The sequence below is a fragment of the Polyodon spathula genome, chromosome 38 (assembly GCF_017654505.1).
Source record: "Polyodon spathula isolate WHYD16114869_AA chromosome 38, ASM1765450v1, whole genome shotgun sequence".
NCBI lineage: Eukaryota > Metazoa > Chordata > Actinopteri > Acipenseriformes > Polyodontidae > Polyodon > Polyodon spathula.
Window position 1 is genome coordinate 3,555,058 of NC_054571.1, and position 13,866 is coordinate 3,568,923.

Consider the following 13,866-nt stretch of genomic DNA (forward strand, 5'->3'; position numbering starts at 1 on the left):
TAATAATAATAATAATAATATATAATAATAATATAATAAATAATAATAATAATAAAAGTGGTAATTAAAAAAAAGAAAGAACTGGAAAGTTCCAAGCAGTGGTTATGCATAAGCAAAAAAGCTATTACACAGCGTTAACATGACTGAAAGTTTGCAACAACAAAAAAAGTTATAAATTATATATATATAATCAACCTCCCTCGCAAAATCAAAGTGAGCTCTAATCTAGAATGTGATGAATTATAAACAAGACAGAACATGAAAACAAGCAATGGAGCAACATGAGTGTAAAATGAATTGTGTCTTGTTTAAACTTTTTTTATTTTTATCGTGCTTAATTCCAACAAAAATTCTGTTGAAAGGATTTGCCCGGTTGGTGAAGGAGGAAAACGGAGATGAAAATCCTGCTGCCCTCGATTCTCATCCTGTCTGCTGTGATCTTGCTGCAGTTTGCACAGGTTATATTTCTGTTATTTTCTGGATTTCTCGGTCTGTCATATATAATTCATAATGACTGATAATTTACATACGGATGCAGTGTGCAGGGCTGCCTACAGAAATATTGGACATGCACCCCTCACATAGTGACTGTACTGTATCTCTATCTCTCTCTCTCTCTCTCTCTATCTCTCTATCTCTCTCTCTCTCTCTCTATATATATATATATATATATATATATATATATATATATATATATATATATATATATAAAATAAAACAAAAAGTTATTTTTCAATAGATTCTTGTAGCTGCAGTTAATGTTTTTTGCAGGAATGCAACACGTTAGACCGTGTTTGTTGTGTCGTCGGCTTTTCTGTGTTCTGAATGGTATGCATTTCTTTATTTAGTTTTGTATTTTTATTGTATTTTGCATTGTGCAGATTATGCCATTTTGGGTTATTATGTGTTAATCTACAGAGGTGTAGTGGAAGCCTGAAGGCGCCGGAATGCTGTTCCTGTTCTGTTTTCAATACGCAGCAGTAGCGCAGTCAGCCGGTGTAGCATCGATTTTTGCTGCCCTGTCAAAGTCTGATACCAGCTCAAAATCTGATACCTGCTCAAAATCTGATACCTGCTCAAATTCTGATACCTGAACCAAAACTAAATCTTTTACTATAAATTAAAACAATCCAACAATTCATCTTGGAAGATTATATATAGAGAAGTTTAAAACGATCTTTAAAAAATATGCAGTAGATCTAAAATAATGTATATTTCTGCATTCATTTTCTATAAAATTCTGCAGGTATTTCTTGGCTTTTTTCTTTCCTGCAGTATCATTGGCTAGTGCCCTTGGAATGGGGATACATTAACTTTCAAGAGACGACCGGGAAATAAAAAAAAAGTACCAGCTTACGTGCCTTTTCACCTGCTCATCAGGAATTACCACAAGAGCTTGACAAGGTTTTAAACTAAACCTGGAAAAAACAGTGCGAAGAACGTTTCCACAGGAGAACGATTCGCAATTGCGCGTCAGAACAGACTGTGAGTAAAACCAGTGATTTCAGAGCAGCCGCGGGGGGGCGCTGCTCCGTGGCAAGCGGCTGTGCTGTGCTCGCCGGTTTGAACCACCACCTCACGGGTCCTCACTGCTACAGGGAGGGATTCTGCGTTTTGTTTATTTTCAACAGTGTCTCACAAAAAGGGACTTTTTCTTTTTCTTTAAAAAAAAAATTAACAAAAGTTTTAAACCACACGACTTGTTTATGTCTTTTTCTTCATATCAGTTGCCCATTTCCTAAGCGCAATGAGACCCTCCAGGGTGGGGAGTATGGGACTATGCAGGACCTTTCAGGGCTATAAGGGGGCTCATTACACCCCTGGCCCGATATTCTCCAATACCGCCCACCCTGTTGAGTCCTATTTATTAGTTATTTTATAAACCATAAAACAGGTAAAAGTTGTTTTTAAAAATCCCACCCCCAGTTCCACAACCCAGACAGGTACAGATAGGATCACATAAACAAATGAAATAGTAATGTAATATGAACAGACTGACATCAATAAAACAAACACTCTATTCCGTTTACCTTGTGACTCTAGTAATGGTAGTAAAAGGCATTAACTCAAAGCCAGGCCAAATGCAGTAATCGTGGGGAAAAAATGCTGCCCTTTTCCCTTTTAAAATGACCATTGTACAACTGAAAACAGAAACGTCCAATTTAATTACATCAAAACTTTCTGGAGGGTCTCTTTCTGGTGTAGTGGTAAAAGCCACTGGGATGGCACAGGTCTAGATAACACTATGTAACACAATTTTTGTTCCTGGGTAGTAAGTGTTATTTCCTAATTGCTTATGCCTCAAAAGTATAGAAAATGGCTATTATTCCCCACAAACTTTGCTTTTGTGACCAGGACAGTGATATTTTGAAATATACCTATTTCCAATGAGAAAACAGTCTTTTTGTTCACATAAAGTCAGAAAAAAACAACATATGAATCCAAATTAACATGTATTTATACTAAAGTAATACAAAAATGACTACAAAAGATTTAGAAGTGAGTAGTTTTTCGGGATTTACGATTATACTGTAAATCACTTTCACGAATCAGCCCCCAAATGTGGTCTCCCATCATGTTCTCGTTATACTGTCCTTGATAGCGGCGTTCAAAGTCCAGTATATCCTGGTGGAAGCACTCGCCTTGCTCCTCCGAGTACGCTCCCATGTTCTCCTTGAATTTATCAAGATGAGCATCAAGGATATGGACTTTGAGGGACATCCTACAGCCCATTGTGCCGTAGTTCTTCACCAGAGTCTCAACCAGCTCCACATAGTTTTCGGCCTTGTGATTGCCCAGGAAGCCCCGAACCACTGCGACAAAGCTGTTCCAAGCTGCTTTCTCCTTACTAGTGAGCTTCTTGGGGAATTCATTGCACTCCAGGATCTTCTTTATCTGTGGTCCGACGAAGACACCGGCTTTGACCTTTGCCTCAGACAGCTTAGGGAAGAAATCTTGAAGGTACTTGAAGGCTGCCGACTCCTTATCTAGAGCTCTGACAAATTGTTTCATAAGGCCCAATTTGATGTGCAGTGGTGGCATCAGCACCTTCCGGGGGTCCACCAGTGGCTCCCACTTGACGTTGTTCCTCCCCACAGAGAACTCGGTCCGCTGTGGCCAGTCCCGCTTGTGGTAGTGCGCCTTGGTGTCCCTGCTGTCCCAAAGGCAAAGATAGCAGGGAAACTTGGTAAAACCGCCTTGGAGAGCCATCAGGAATGCTACCATTGCAGCCTCTTGATGCCATCTCAGAAAAATGCAGATATGTATCCACTTAGGCAGCTGGAACTAAACTGAACTGGTGGGCTTAAGGCCCCTGTATTTATACTACTATTTATATTACTGGAAAGTTCTAGAAAGTTCTAGAAGTTACTCCAAGTTTACTCAGCACTGAATCTATCTGGAATGTTCTGAAAAATGGGTACATTTCAAAATATCACTGTCCTGGTCACAAAAGCAAAGTTTGTGCCGGTAACATGATCTTAAATTCGGCAGGTACTCGTCAGTAAAAAAAAAATATATTTAAGTGAAAACCAGAACCCTTAAATATAATTAACATTACTTATGATCAGATTAATACCAACAACATGAGAAATGGTCCTGAAACTCAATATTCCCCTTGATGCAATGAATAGAGCATTAGAAACTTCTGTTACAAACTACTTTTTTTAAGAGGGCTAAAAATGCTGACAAAGGCGACAGCAACACTGCATCGAGTAGGACTGTGTGGACACAAACACAAGCAAAGCTCTTCCCGGAATGGCATACAGAGAACCGATGAGACGACTCTTCAGAAGAAGATGCATCTGCTTCTGATCCAGAATTAACTGTTCGAGTACCTATTATGTTTGTTAAGTTCATTATACAAATAAAATGTTAATTTGGATATTAATTCTTGATTCAGAAAACTGATATTTTAGTGGCGCTCCGGAACCTTCAGATTTCGGCCTACACTTCTGTTTTGGATTACAATATGTGTAAATTACGCGCTAGTGCATATTATTAACAAATTGTGTTGCTTCTACTTATGTTTTTATATTTTTGTTTTTTTTTTTTTTTTTTTCAGATACAATGTTTTAAGGCTTCAATTCCGATGGACCTCGCAGGAAATTCCCTTGACGATCAATATGTCGGTTGTAGAAAGGAAATGTTAAAAATTGTCAATAAAAAATATCTTTCATCAGAATTAAAAAAAAACCCAGACTTTAAAAACGCCTGGAGCATAGCAAAAAAAGAAAACAAAAACCAAAAGCAGAAGGTACTGAAACCGGAACAAGCCATGGCAATCTATGTTTACACTATGGATGCTGTTCATGACCCATTCAATAAAGCAGTTAGAGAAGGAGGAACAAATTACAAAGCTTTCCCATTCAAGTCATTGCATTTTCTTCTGACAGACGCCCTGAATACTCTGAGGTCCAAGGAGGCTAAATGTTATAATGTTTTTAGAGGAGATACTAAAAAGTCTACCACTGATGTAGGTGCAATTGTACGATTTGGGCATTTTGCTTCTACCTCTCTAGACAAAAATGTAGCAAAAGAGTTTGGAACAAGAACAGTGTTTGAAATAAAAACCTGCCTCGGCGTGCTAATTCAAGAATATTCAGACAACCCCGACGAAGAAGAAGTGCTTATTCCACCTTTTGAAAAATTTAAAGTGTTGAATGTCAAAGGAAATCAAATCCAACTGGAACACATTCCTGACAAGACGAGTAATTTCAACTGCTTGGGAGGTAAGCAAAGATCAAGCGTGTGACTGAGTGGAAGAGTTTGAGTGATTCTGTATTTTTATATGTAATGCTGTACCTGTCACTTTGATATATATTTCATTACATGTTTTGCAAACATGATGGGTTTCTTAAGACTGAATATTTATTCTTTCTATTTGCAATTTCACTTTCATCTTTACAAATATATTTGCACACTTTCCTTGTGCTCTTACAGATTTCAATGTCCTTTTATGTGTCTATGATCTGTTTATGTTTACTGTGGACCAAAATGGCAGCTAAATTTGCATCCCTTCAATCAGTGCTTTATGATTTAAAAAAAATAAAAATAAAATTCTGAATTATGACGTATGCATTAATGCTGCCAAACTCCTTGTTGGGTAATTAGAATATGTAGTGATTAACAATACTTAACTGGCTCTTCCTTTGTGTTATACTCAAGTAGATCATTGAGTATATATTGCTACTAATGTGTTCTTTTTTTCATTATATTCCAGTGAAGAAAAACATGCTCCTGTCATAAAGGGTTATGTTACTTTGGTAACAAGTCTCCCTGAAGATGCAAAACACAATGGTGGGAAAATTCTGGCTGTCTAATCCATTTTTCTATATTGTTTTTAGTATACTGTATCTTGCTTGAGAATGATATGGTCATTACGTTCAGTCTTTGATTGGAAATTTAAATTCTCACTTCAATGGATCTGTGGGAGGCTCCCACTCACATTGTGCATTAATGCTGCCAACCCAGAATCACGTTGGCCTGTATAATCAAACAGCTTGTTGGCCTCAAATCATGGTGGCCTCTCTAATCAAAACATTCGAGATCCTTCAATCCTCACTTTAAAAAGAAAATGTATTCTCCAGTTTGCAATTCTCAGCACCTGGTGTGGGAAGTTAGAAAGCCCCACTCTACAGTGTGATGTTGTCCAGATCATGTGTAAAAAACACAAGTGCAGGAGTCGGGGATCCTGCTCAATGTGATCAGGTGTAGAGGACCAGCACATCACCTTCATTGCTCAATGTGATCAGGTGTAGAGGACCAGCACATCACCTTCATTGCTCAATGTGATCAGGTGTAGAGGACCAGCACATCACCTTCATTAGAGGACCAGCACATCACCTTCTCAATGTGATCAGGTGTAGAGGACCAGCACATCACCTTCATTGCTCAATGTGATCAGGTGTAGAGGACCAGCACATCACCTTCATTGCTCAATGTGATCAGGTGTAGAGGACCATTGCTCAATGTGATCATCACCATCACCTCATTGCTCAATGTGATCAGGTGTAGAGGACCAGCACATCACCTTCATTGCTCAATGTGATCAGGTGTAGAGGACCAGCACATCACCTTCATTGCTCAATGTGATCAGGTGTAGAGGACCAGCACATCACCTTCATTGCTCAATGTGATCAGGTGTAGAGGACCAGCACATCACCTTCATTGCTCAATGTGATCAGGTGTAGAGGACCAGCACATCACCTTCATTGCTCAATGTGATCAGGTGTAGAGGACCAGCACATCAGCCTTCATTGCTCAATGATCAGGTGTAGAGGACCAGCACAGATTAAATTGCTCAATGGAAGACTTTACAACCCACGAGCAACACCTTATCACTGTGCAGACCCTTTAAAGGGTTAAGAGCCAAGGTAAGAGCCAAGGAGGTGTTAAATGTATTCCCTATTATTATCCCCTGTCTTATTTGGTCACTCTCACTCGTGTGAATAAACTAGGCATTGCATGAACATTGGTTAAGTATTCCCTCCTGTGTTAACATGGTAATGTAGAGAGAGGTCAAGACTTATGCACGCCCCTGTGTATTACTAAAAAAAACATTGATGTAAATGTGATCCATCTTAATCTCATCTATCCGAGTGTAATCTGCAGCTTAATAAAGCATTTGCAAACTAATAAAGAATGCGGTTTGTCTTTAATTTTGAAATGTTAATGTGTGAAACATACAGCTAAGCTTCCTGCTTGTACTGGTCAGGACTGATTCTGCTATTTAGTGGCTGAGAAAATTCTGCAATGCATTTTTGTAGTAGGAAAAAATTGTGCAGTGCATTTTTGTAATAGGTGTAAATCCTGTAATGCATCTTTGTAATAGGAGAACACTATCTTTCATTTATTTGAGAGGATCCTGTTTGTGGGGTAGCACCATGATTCTGCAATGCATTTTTGTAGTAGGAAAAAATTGTGCAGTGCATTTTTGCAGGAATGCTGAACACAAGGGAGGCCGTGTTCTCTTACTTATCAATAAGGGGTGCCATAGTCCAATTAAAACACTAGAGGGCACCACATTCTGATCGAAGTTTTAGTTCAGTTTAGTTTACTTTATTCATGACATTTCTTTTTTTTTCAGAGTTACAACAGCGGCTTGGTGCTGGTTAAGCTGATCAAAGGCAAATTTATAGGTCTGTAAACTTCCTGTTCTCTAAAGTGTGTGAACATTTTTATTTGATCCCATTTTCTACAGGATCAGCTGAAAAGTGTATACAAAAAGATAAACAATAGCTTTAGAGATGAAAAGTGGAAATTGAAGGGAAAGAATTCTTCTCAGAGAATGCGAGAATGAACAAAAATCCAGAATGAATCCATCACAATTGGTTTTGAAATGGAAACAATAATATAGTGGGGATTTTGAGAGTAAAACAGCACACAGTAATGCGAAGCCAACCGAAACTATTAATAAAAGCTCATTACTTCACATTACTATGTGCTGTGCTACTCTCAAAATCAAGCGAAGTGGTGACATGGTCTGTTAACATAAAGTAATTCCATAATGCAGTTACTGGTCTGGTTACAGAATATTGGAGTGATTACATCTATTTAAAATTGTAACTACAGTGTAGTTAATGTAATGGATTTTGAAATGTATCCCATATTTTTAGTCATTCAAAAATAAATACAGTAAACGTTTGAAGCACTGCCTGTTAGACTGCATTCAGGAACCTGGCACCCGGTTTAGTTTGTTTCCAGTTAAACACTGAACACACACTGCACAGAGCTGCACCATTAAAATGTATTCAACAAAAAAGACACGAGCTGCATCAAAGATCAGGAATATTTCACATGCCTGTTATTTACACACAAGTTCATGTGTTTTATTTTGTTTGATAATTCACTCAAGGTAAAAATAGCATGTCTTTAAAAGGAGGGCATAAAAAACGAAATATTCTACAGTTTTAGCATGTAAATATCTAGGGACATTCGTTTCACTAAAGACAATGATCCACTGTGAACATGCCAACACATTTTCTTTTGCTTTAATAAATGTTATATATGAAGTGCTGTGAAATAAGCCTTTTTTATCATGAAAAAAACCCAGCCCTAACCATGATCTTTGTTTTCATGTGCATTTCAAAATTAAAGACAAACCACATTCTTTATTAGTTTGCAAATGCTTTATTAAGCTGCAGATTACACTCGGATAGACGAGAGTAAGATGGATCACATTTACATCAATGTTTTTTTTAGTAATACACAGGGGCGTGCATAAGTCTTGACCTCTCTCTACATTACCATGATAACACAGGAGGGAATACTTAACCAATGTTCATGCAATGCCTAGTTTATTCACACGAGTGAGAGTGACCAGATAAGACAGGGGATAATAATAGGGAATACATTTAAAATCCTTGGCTCTTAACCCTTTAAAGGGTCCGCCAGTGATACTGTTGCTCGTGGGTTGTAAAGTCTTCCATTGCCAGTTTAATCTTGTGTTAATAGCTTCAAATCTATAGTTATTATACAGCAGTGTGCAAATTTACCAGAAAACCAAGTTACTGCTGTAGTTTTGATTTGTTGTGCATATGAAATCAAACCATTGGAACTGAAAGCCCTGGGAAATGATCAAAACAGGCAAGTCATTGATTGTCTAATTATATTGATGACTTTAATAAGCCACACATGCAATTCGTTTCAAATAGGAAGAGAAAAGGAACACAGAGCCACAGATGGGAAAATGCAGGAGACTTTGTAGAGGTTGTTTAAGATGCCTAATGAAAGCAGCCCTAAATGAATGTACAGTGTGAGTGAGAGAATATCATTCTCAAGGAAGGTACACTGGCCTGTGCTAAACATAATATAGAACAATTGATTAGACACCCAGCTTTTTCCCAGCCTTGAGTTTTGCACCTTCAGGGAGACTTGTTAACTAATGCAACATAATCCTTCACGACAGGAGCATTCTTTCGGCACTGGAATATAAGGAAAAAAAGAACAAATTAGTATATATATATATATATATATATATATATATATATATATATATACAAAACTACTTGAGTGTAACAGAAGTTAAAAGAGTACCATTAATAATTACATGTTCTAAAATATTACCTAACAAAATGTCTGGAATCATAATTCAGAAAAAAACACATTTCCTAAAGAGCCGCTTGTGGTTTTCAGAAGGGATGCAAATTTAGCTGATATTGTGGTCCAGACACTTTAAAGGACATTAAAATCAGTAAGAGCACATGTAAAGCATGCAGATATATCTGAAAAGATAAAAGTGAAATCGCAAGCAAGGAAAATAAATAATCAGTCTTAAGAAACCCGTCATGCAAAACTAGCAACCTTGTTTATGGTATAGTTTTCAAGCAAAATTATATAAAATAAAATACATTGAAGTGACAGGTACAGCATTATATAAAATAATACAGAATCACATCTCAATCATGAGAAATAAAACAGTAAATGAACCAATAGCTCAGCACTTTACAAATAACAAACATAACATGAGCTAATGTACAATACTGAAGAATAAAGGGAAAGAAATGGATAAATAGACTAGATACCATGATGCCTGAAGGGTTAAATAGAATCACAAGCACATGAACAGATTTCAATAGAAATAAGTGAGTGTGGTTACCATGGCATCCGAAGCCTATCAATGCCTCCAGTGTTTGTTTTCAATCACAGCGTTGCTATGGGGCTGACCGTGATTAAGCAAACGGAAATCCTCTATGCAAATACAGTGTCACACAGCAATGATCTTAACAGAAACTCAAGAGGCAATATCACTGAAGACAGAGACGGCATCTCTTTAAAACAAAGCCAACCCCGGCACTGCTTCAACTAGAAAAGTTCACTCACAGCAGGGCTGCTCTTCCGCGCAATCACACGCTTGACCATTGCTTACCTCCCAAGCAGTTGGAATTGCTCTTCTTGTCAGGAATGCGTGCCAGGTGGATTTGATTTCCATAGACTTTCAGCACTTTGAATTTTTCAAAAGGTGGAATAAGCACCTCTTTTTCACTTTGATTATCTGAGTATTCTTCAATTGGCACGCCGAGGCAGGTTTTTTTTATTACAAACAATGTTCTGTTTCCAAAATTTTCTGCTACCCTTTTGACTAGAGAGGTAGAAGCAAACTGCCCAAATCGTACAATTGCACCCTCATTAGCGGTAAAGGGGTCTTGAACCCCTCTAAACACGTCATAACATTTACTCTGCTTGGATCTCAGAGTTTTCAGGGCGTCTGTCAAATAAAAATGCAACGACTTGAATGGAAAAGCTTTATAATGTTTTCCTCCATTTCTAACTTTTTCATTGAAAGTGTTGTAAACATCCATAGTATAAGCATAGATTGCCGTGGCTTGTTCCAGATTCAATGGCATCCTCTTTTTTTTCACCATTGACTTTTTCGCTGTTTCCCAGACGTTTTTAAAATTTGGGGTGTTTTGTAATTCTGACGGAAGATATTTTTCCTTAACAAGTTTTAACATTTTGCTTTCGCAACGGACATATTGATCATCGAGGGAATTTTCTGCGAGGTCCATCGGTATCGCAGCCTTAAAACATTGTATCTGAAAAAAAGAATAATATAAGACATAAGTGGAAGAAACCCCGCTTGTTAATAATAACACGCACTAGCGCGCAACTGACACATATTGCAATCTACAGAAATGTGATACACAGTGGTGCAGTCCGAAACGCCATTAAAATATAGATTTTCTTAAATAAGAATTATTATATGAATTCCCATTGTATTTGTATACTGAACTTCTAGTAACACATACAGCCTAATAGGTAATGGAACAGGTCATGCTGGAGCAGAAGCAGACTCATCTTCTTTTGAAGAGTCATCTTCGTGGTACACAATATTCCTAATTTTCAAACTTCCTACTGTATATTTATTATTATTATTATATTATTATTATTATTATTATTATTATTATTATTATTATTATTATTATAATAATAATAATAATAATAATAATAATAATAATAATAATAATAATAATAATAATAATAATAATATATTTGCCTGGTGTGAATTACAATACTTTTTGTCATGTCGTTGATATTAGTTTGAAAATAGGTCATGTCCATTATAAGACATTATTTTAGTTATGCTATATAATTTTTTGAATATTTTAAAAACTATATATATATATATATATATAGCCTCGAAGATCATTTGTTGAATTGCTTTAACTTGACCAAAAGAGAAATCCAGAAAAGAACACAGAAATATAACCTGTGGAAACTGCAGCAAGAACACAGCAGACAGGATGAGAATCGAGGGCAGCAGGATTTTCATCTCCGTCTTCCTCCTTCACCAACCGGGCAAATCCTTTCAACAGAACTTGTTTAATCAAGAACGAGAATAAAAGGGTTAAACAAGGCACAGTTCATTTTACTCCCATGTTGTTCCATTGCTTGTTTTCATGTTCTGTCGTGTTTGTAATTCATCTCATTCTAGAGCTCACTTTCTCTACAGCTCTCCACACCTCTCTGTGCTTTACAATGCTTCCCTATGCTTTACCACACCTCTCTGTGCTTAACAATGCTTCCCTATGCTTTACCACACCTCTCTGTGCTTTACAATGCTTCCCTATGCTTTACCAGACCTCTCTGTGATTTACAATGTTTCCCTATGCTTTACCAGACCTCTCTGTGCTTCACAAAGCTTCCCTATGCTTTACCATACCTCGCTGTGCTTTACAATGCTTCCCTATGCTTTACCAGACCTCTCTGTGCTTTACATTGTTTACTTAAGCTTTCCTATACATCTCTCTGTTTTACAATGCTTCCCTATGCTTTACCACACATCTCTGTGCTTTACAATGCTCCACTATGCTTTACCAGACCTCTCTGTGCTTTACAATGCTTCCCTATGCTTTACCAGACCTCTCTGTGCTTTACAATGCTTCCCTATGCTTTACCAGACCTCTCTGTGCTTTACAATGCTTCCCTATGCTTTACCACACCTCTCTGTGCTTTACAATGCTTCCCTATGCTTTACCAGACCTCTCTATGCTTTACAATGCTTCCCTATGCTTTACCACACCTCTCTGTGCTTTACAATGCTTCCCTATGCTTTACCACGCCTCTCTGTGCTTTACATTGTTTCCCTATGCTTTACTATACATCTCTCTGTTTTACAATGCTTCCGTATGCTTTACCACACCTCTCTGTGCTTTACAATGCTTCCCTATGCTTTACCAGACCTCTCTGTGCTTTACAATGCTTCCCTATGCTTTACCAGACCTCTCTGTGCTTTACAATGCTTCCCTATGCTTTACCAGACCTCTCTGTGCTTTACAATGCTTCCCTATGCTTTACCAGACCTCTCTGTGCTTTACAATGCTTCCCTATGCTTTACCACACCTCTCTGTGCTTTGCAATGCTTGACTATGCTTTACCAGACCACTCTGTGCTTTACAATACTTCCCTATGCTTTACCACACCTCTCTGTGATTTGCAATGCTTCCCTATGCTTTACCATACCTCTCTGTGCTTTACAATGCTCCATTATGCTTTACCAGACCTCTCTGTGCTTTACAATGCTTCCCTATGCTTTACCACACCTCTCTGTTATTACAATGCTTCCCAATGCTTTACCACACCTCTCTGTGCTTTTCAATTCTTACCTATGCTTTACCAGACCTCTCTGTGCTTTACAATGCTTCCCTATGCTTTACCATACCTCTCTGTGCTTTACAATGTTTCCCTATGCTTTACCACGCCTCTCTGTGCTTTACATTGTTTCCTTATGCTTTACTATACATCTCTCTGTTTTACAATGCTTCCCTATGCTTTACCATACCTCTCTGTGATTTGCAATGCCTCCCTGTTTTACCAGACCTCTCTGGGCTTTACAATGCTGCCCTATGCTTTACCACACCTCTCTGTGCTTTACAATGCTTCTCTATGCTTTACCAGACCTCTCTGTGCTTTACAATGCTTCCCTATGCTTTACCACACCTCTCTGTGCTTTACAATGCTTCCCTATGCTTTACCACACCTCTCTGTGCTTTACAATGCTTCCCTATGCTTTACGAGACCTCTCTGTTCTTTACAATGTTTCCCTATGCTTTACCACGCCTCTCTGTGATTTACATTGTTTCCTTATGCTTTCCTATACATCTCTCTATTTTACAATGCTTCCCTATGCTTTACCACACATCTCTGTGCTTTACAATGCTTCCCTCTGCTTTACCATACCTCTCTGTGCTTCACAATGCTTCCCTATGCTTTACCAGACCTCTCTGTGCTTTACAATGCTTCCCTATGCTTTACCAGACCTCTCTGTGCTTTACAATGCTTCCCTATGCTTTACCACACCTCTCTGTGCTTTGCAATGCTTCCCTATGCTTTACCATACCTCTCTGTGCTTTACAATGCTGCCCTCTGCTTTACCATACCTCTCTGTGATTTGCAATGCCTCCCTGTCTTACCAGACCTCTCTGGGCTTTACAATGCTGCCCTATGCTTTACCACACCTCTCTGTGCTTTACAATGCTTCCCAATGCTTTACCACACCTCTCTGTGCTTTACAATGCTTCCCTATGCTTTACCACACCTCTCTGTGCTTTACAATGCTTCCCTATGCTTTACCACACCTCTCTCTGTTTTACAATGCTTCCCTATGCTTTACCACACCTCTCTGTGCTTTACAATGCTTCCCTATGCTTTACCACACCTCTCTGTGCTTTACAATGCTTCCCTATGCTTTACCATACCTCTCTGTGCTTTACAATGCTTCCCTATGCTTTACCACACCTCTCTGTGCTTTACATTTGCTTCCCTTCCTTATGCTTTACTTTACCTCTCTGTGCTTTACAATGCTTCCCTATGCTTTACCATACCTCTCTGTGCTTTACAATACTCACCTATGCTTTCACTTTGCTT

General features: G+C 38.1%; 2 protein-coding genes across 3 annotated transcripts; one reads left to right on the top strand and one right to left on the bottom strand.

The window, feature by feature from the left end:
* The first annotated feature begins 357 nt into the window (after positions 1-357).
* LOC121304596 (NAD(P)(+)--arginine ADP-ribosyltransferase 2-like) lies at positions 358-6,244 on the top strand. 2 transcript variants are annotated; one of them, XR_005947981.1, is made up of 5 exons: positions 358-458; positions 4,064-4,730; positions 5,222-5,797; positions 5,862-5,949; positions 6,010-6,244. XR_005947981.1 is itself a non-coding variant. In XM_041235809.1 (3 exons), exons 1-3 carry the CDS (start codon positions 396-398, stop codon positions 5,245-5,247), a joined length of 756 nt encoding a protein of 251 aa, XP_041091743.1. In that variant the 5' UTR covers positions 358-395; the 3' UTR covers positions 5,248-5,819. The 2 variants fall into 2 exon arrangements, 1 of the variants encoding a protein (XP_041091743.1); XM_041235809.1 differs by lacking the exons at positions 5,862-5,949; positions 6,010-6,244 and having other exon boundaries at positions 5,222-5,819.
* A 1,887-nt stretch (positions 6,245-8,131) lies between these two features.
* Positions 8,132-11,492, bottom strand: LOC121304591 (erythroblast NAD(P)(+)--arginine ADP-ribosyltransferase-like). Its single transcript, XM_041235803.1, has 3 exons — positions 11,210-11,492; positions 9,869-10,535; positions 8,132-8,924 (listed from the first exon to the last, which is right to left on the bottom strand). Exons 1-3 carry the CDS (start codon positions 11,270-11,272, stop codon positions 8,878-8,880), a joined length of 777 nt encoding a protein of 258 aa, XP_041091737.1. The 5' UTR covers positions 11,273-11,492; the 3' UTR covers positions 8,132-8,877.
* Positions 11,493-13,866: the final 2,374 nt, after the last annotated feature.

Coding starts and splice junctions, on each gene's coding strand:
- LOC121304596 (XM_041235809.1), top strand. CDS start 396: ATGAAAATCCTGCTGCCCTCGATTCTCATCCTGTCTGCTGTGATCTTG. Junction 459..4,063: donor TCTTGCTGCAGTTTGCACAG/GTTATATTTCTG, acceptor TTTTTTTTTCAG/ATACAATGTTTTAAGGCTTC. Junction 4,731..5,221: donor TAATTTCAACTGCTTGGGAG/GTAAGCAAAGAT, acceptor ATTATATTCCAG/TGAAGAAAAACATGCTCCTG.
- LOC121304591 (XM_041235803.1), bottom strand. CDS start 11,272: ATGAAAATCCTGCTGCCCTCGATTCTCATCCTGTCTGCTGTGTTCTTG. Junction 10,536..11,209: donor TCTTGCTGCAGTTTCCACAG/GTTATATTTCTG, acceptor TCTTTTTTTCAG/ATACAATGTTTTAAGGCTGC. Junction 8,925..9,868: donor CAATTCCAACTGCTTGGGAG/GTAAGCAATGGT, acceptor CTTATATTCCAG/TGCCGAAAGAATGCTCCTGT.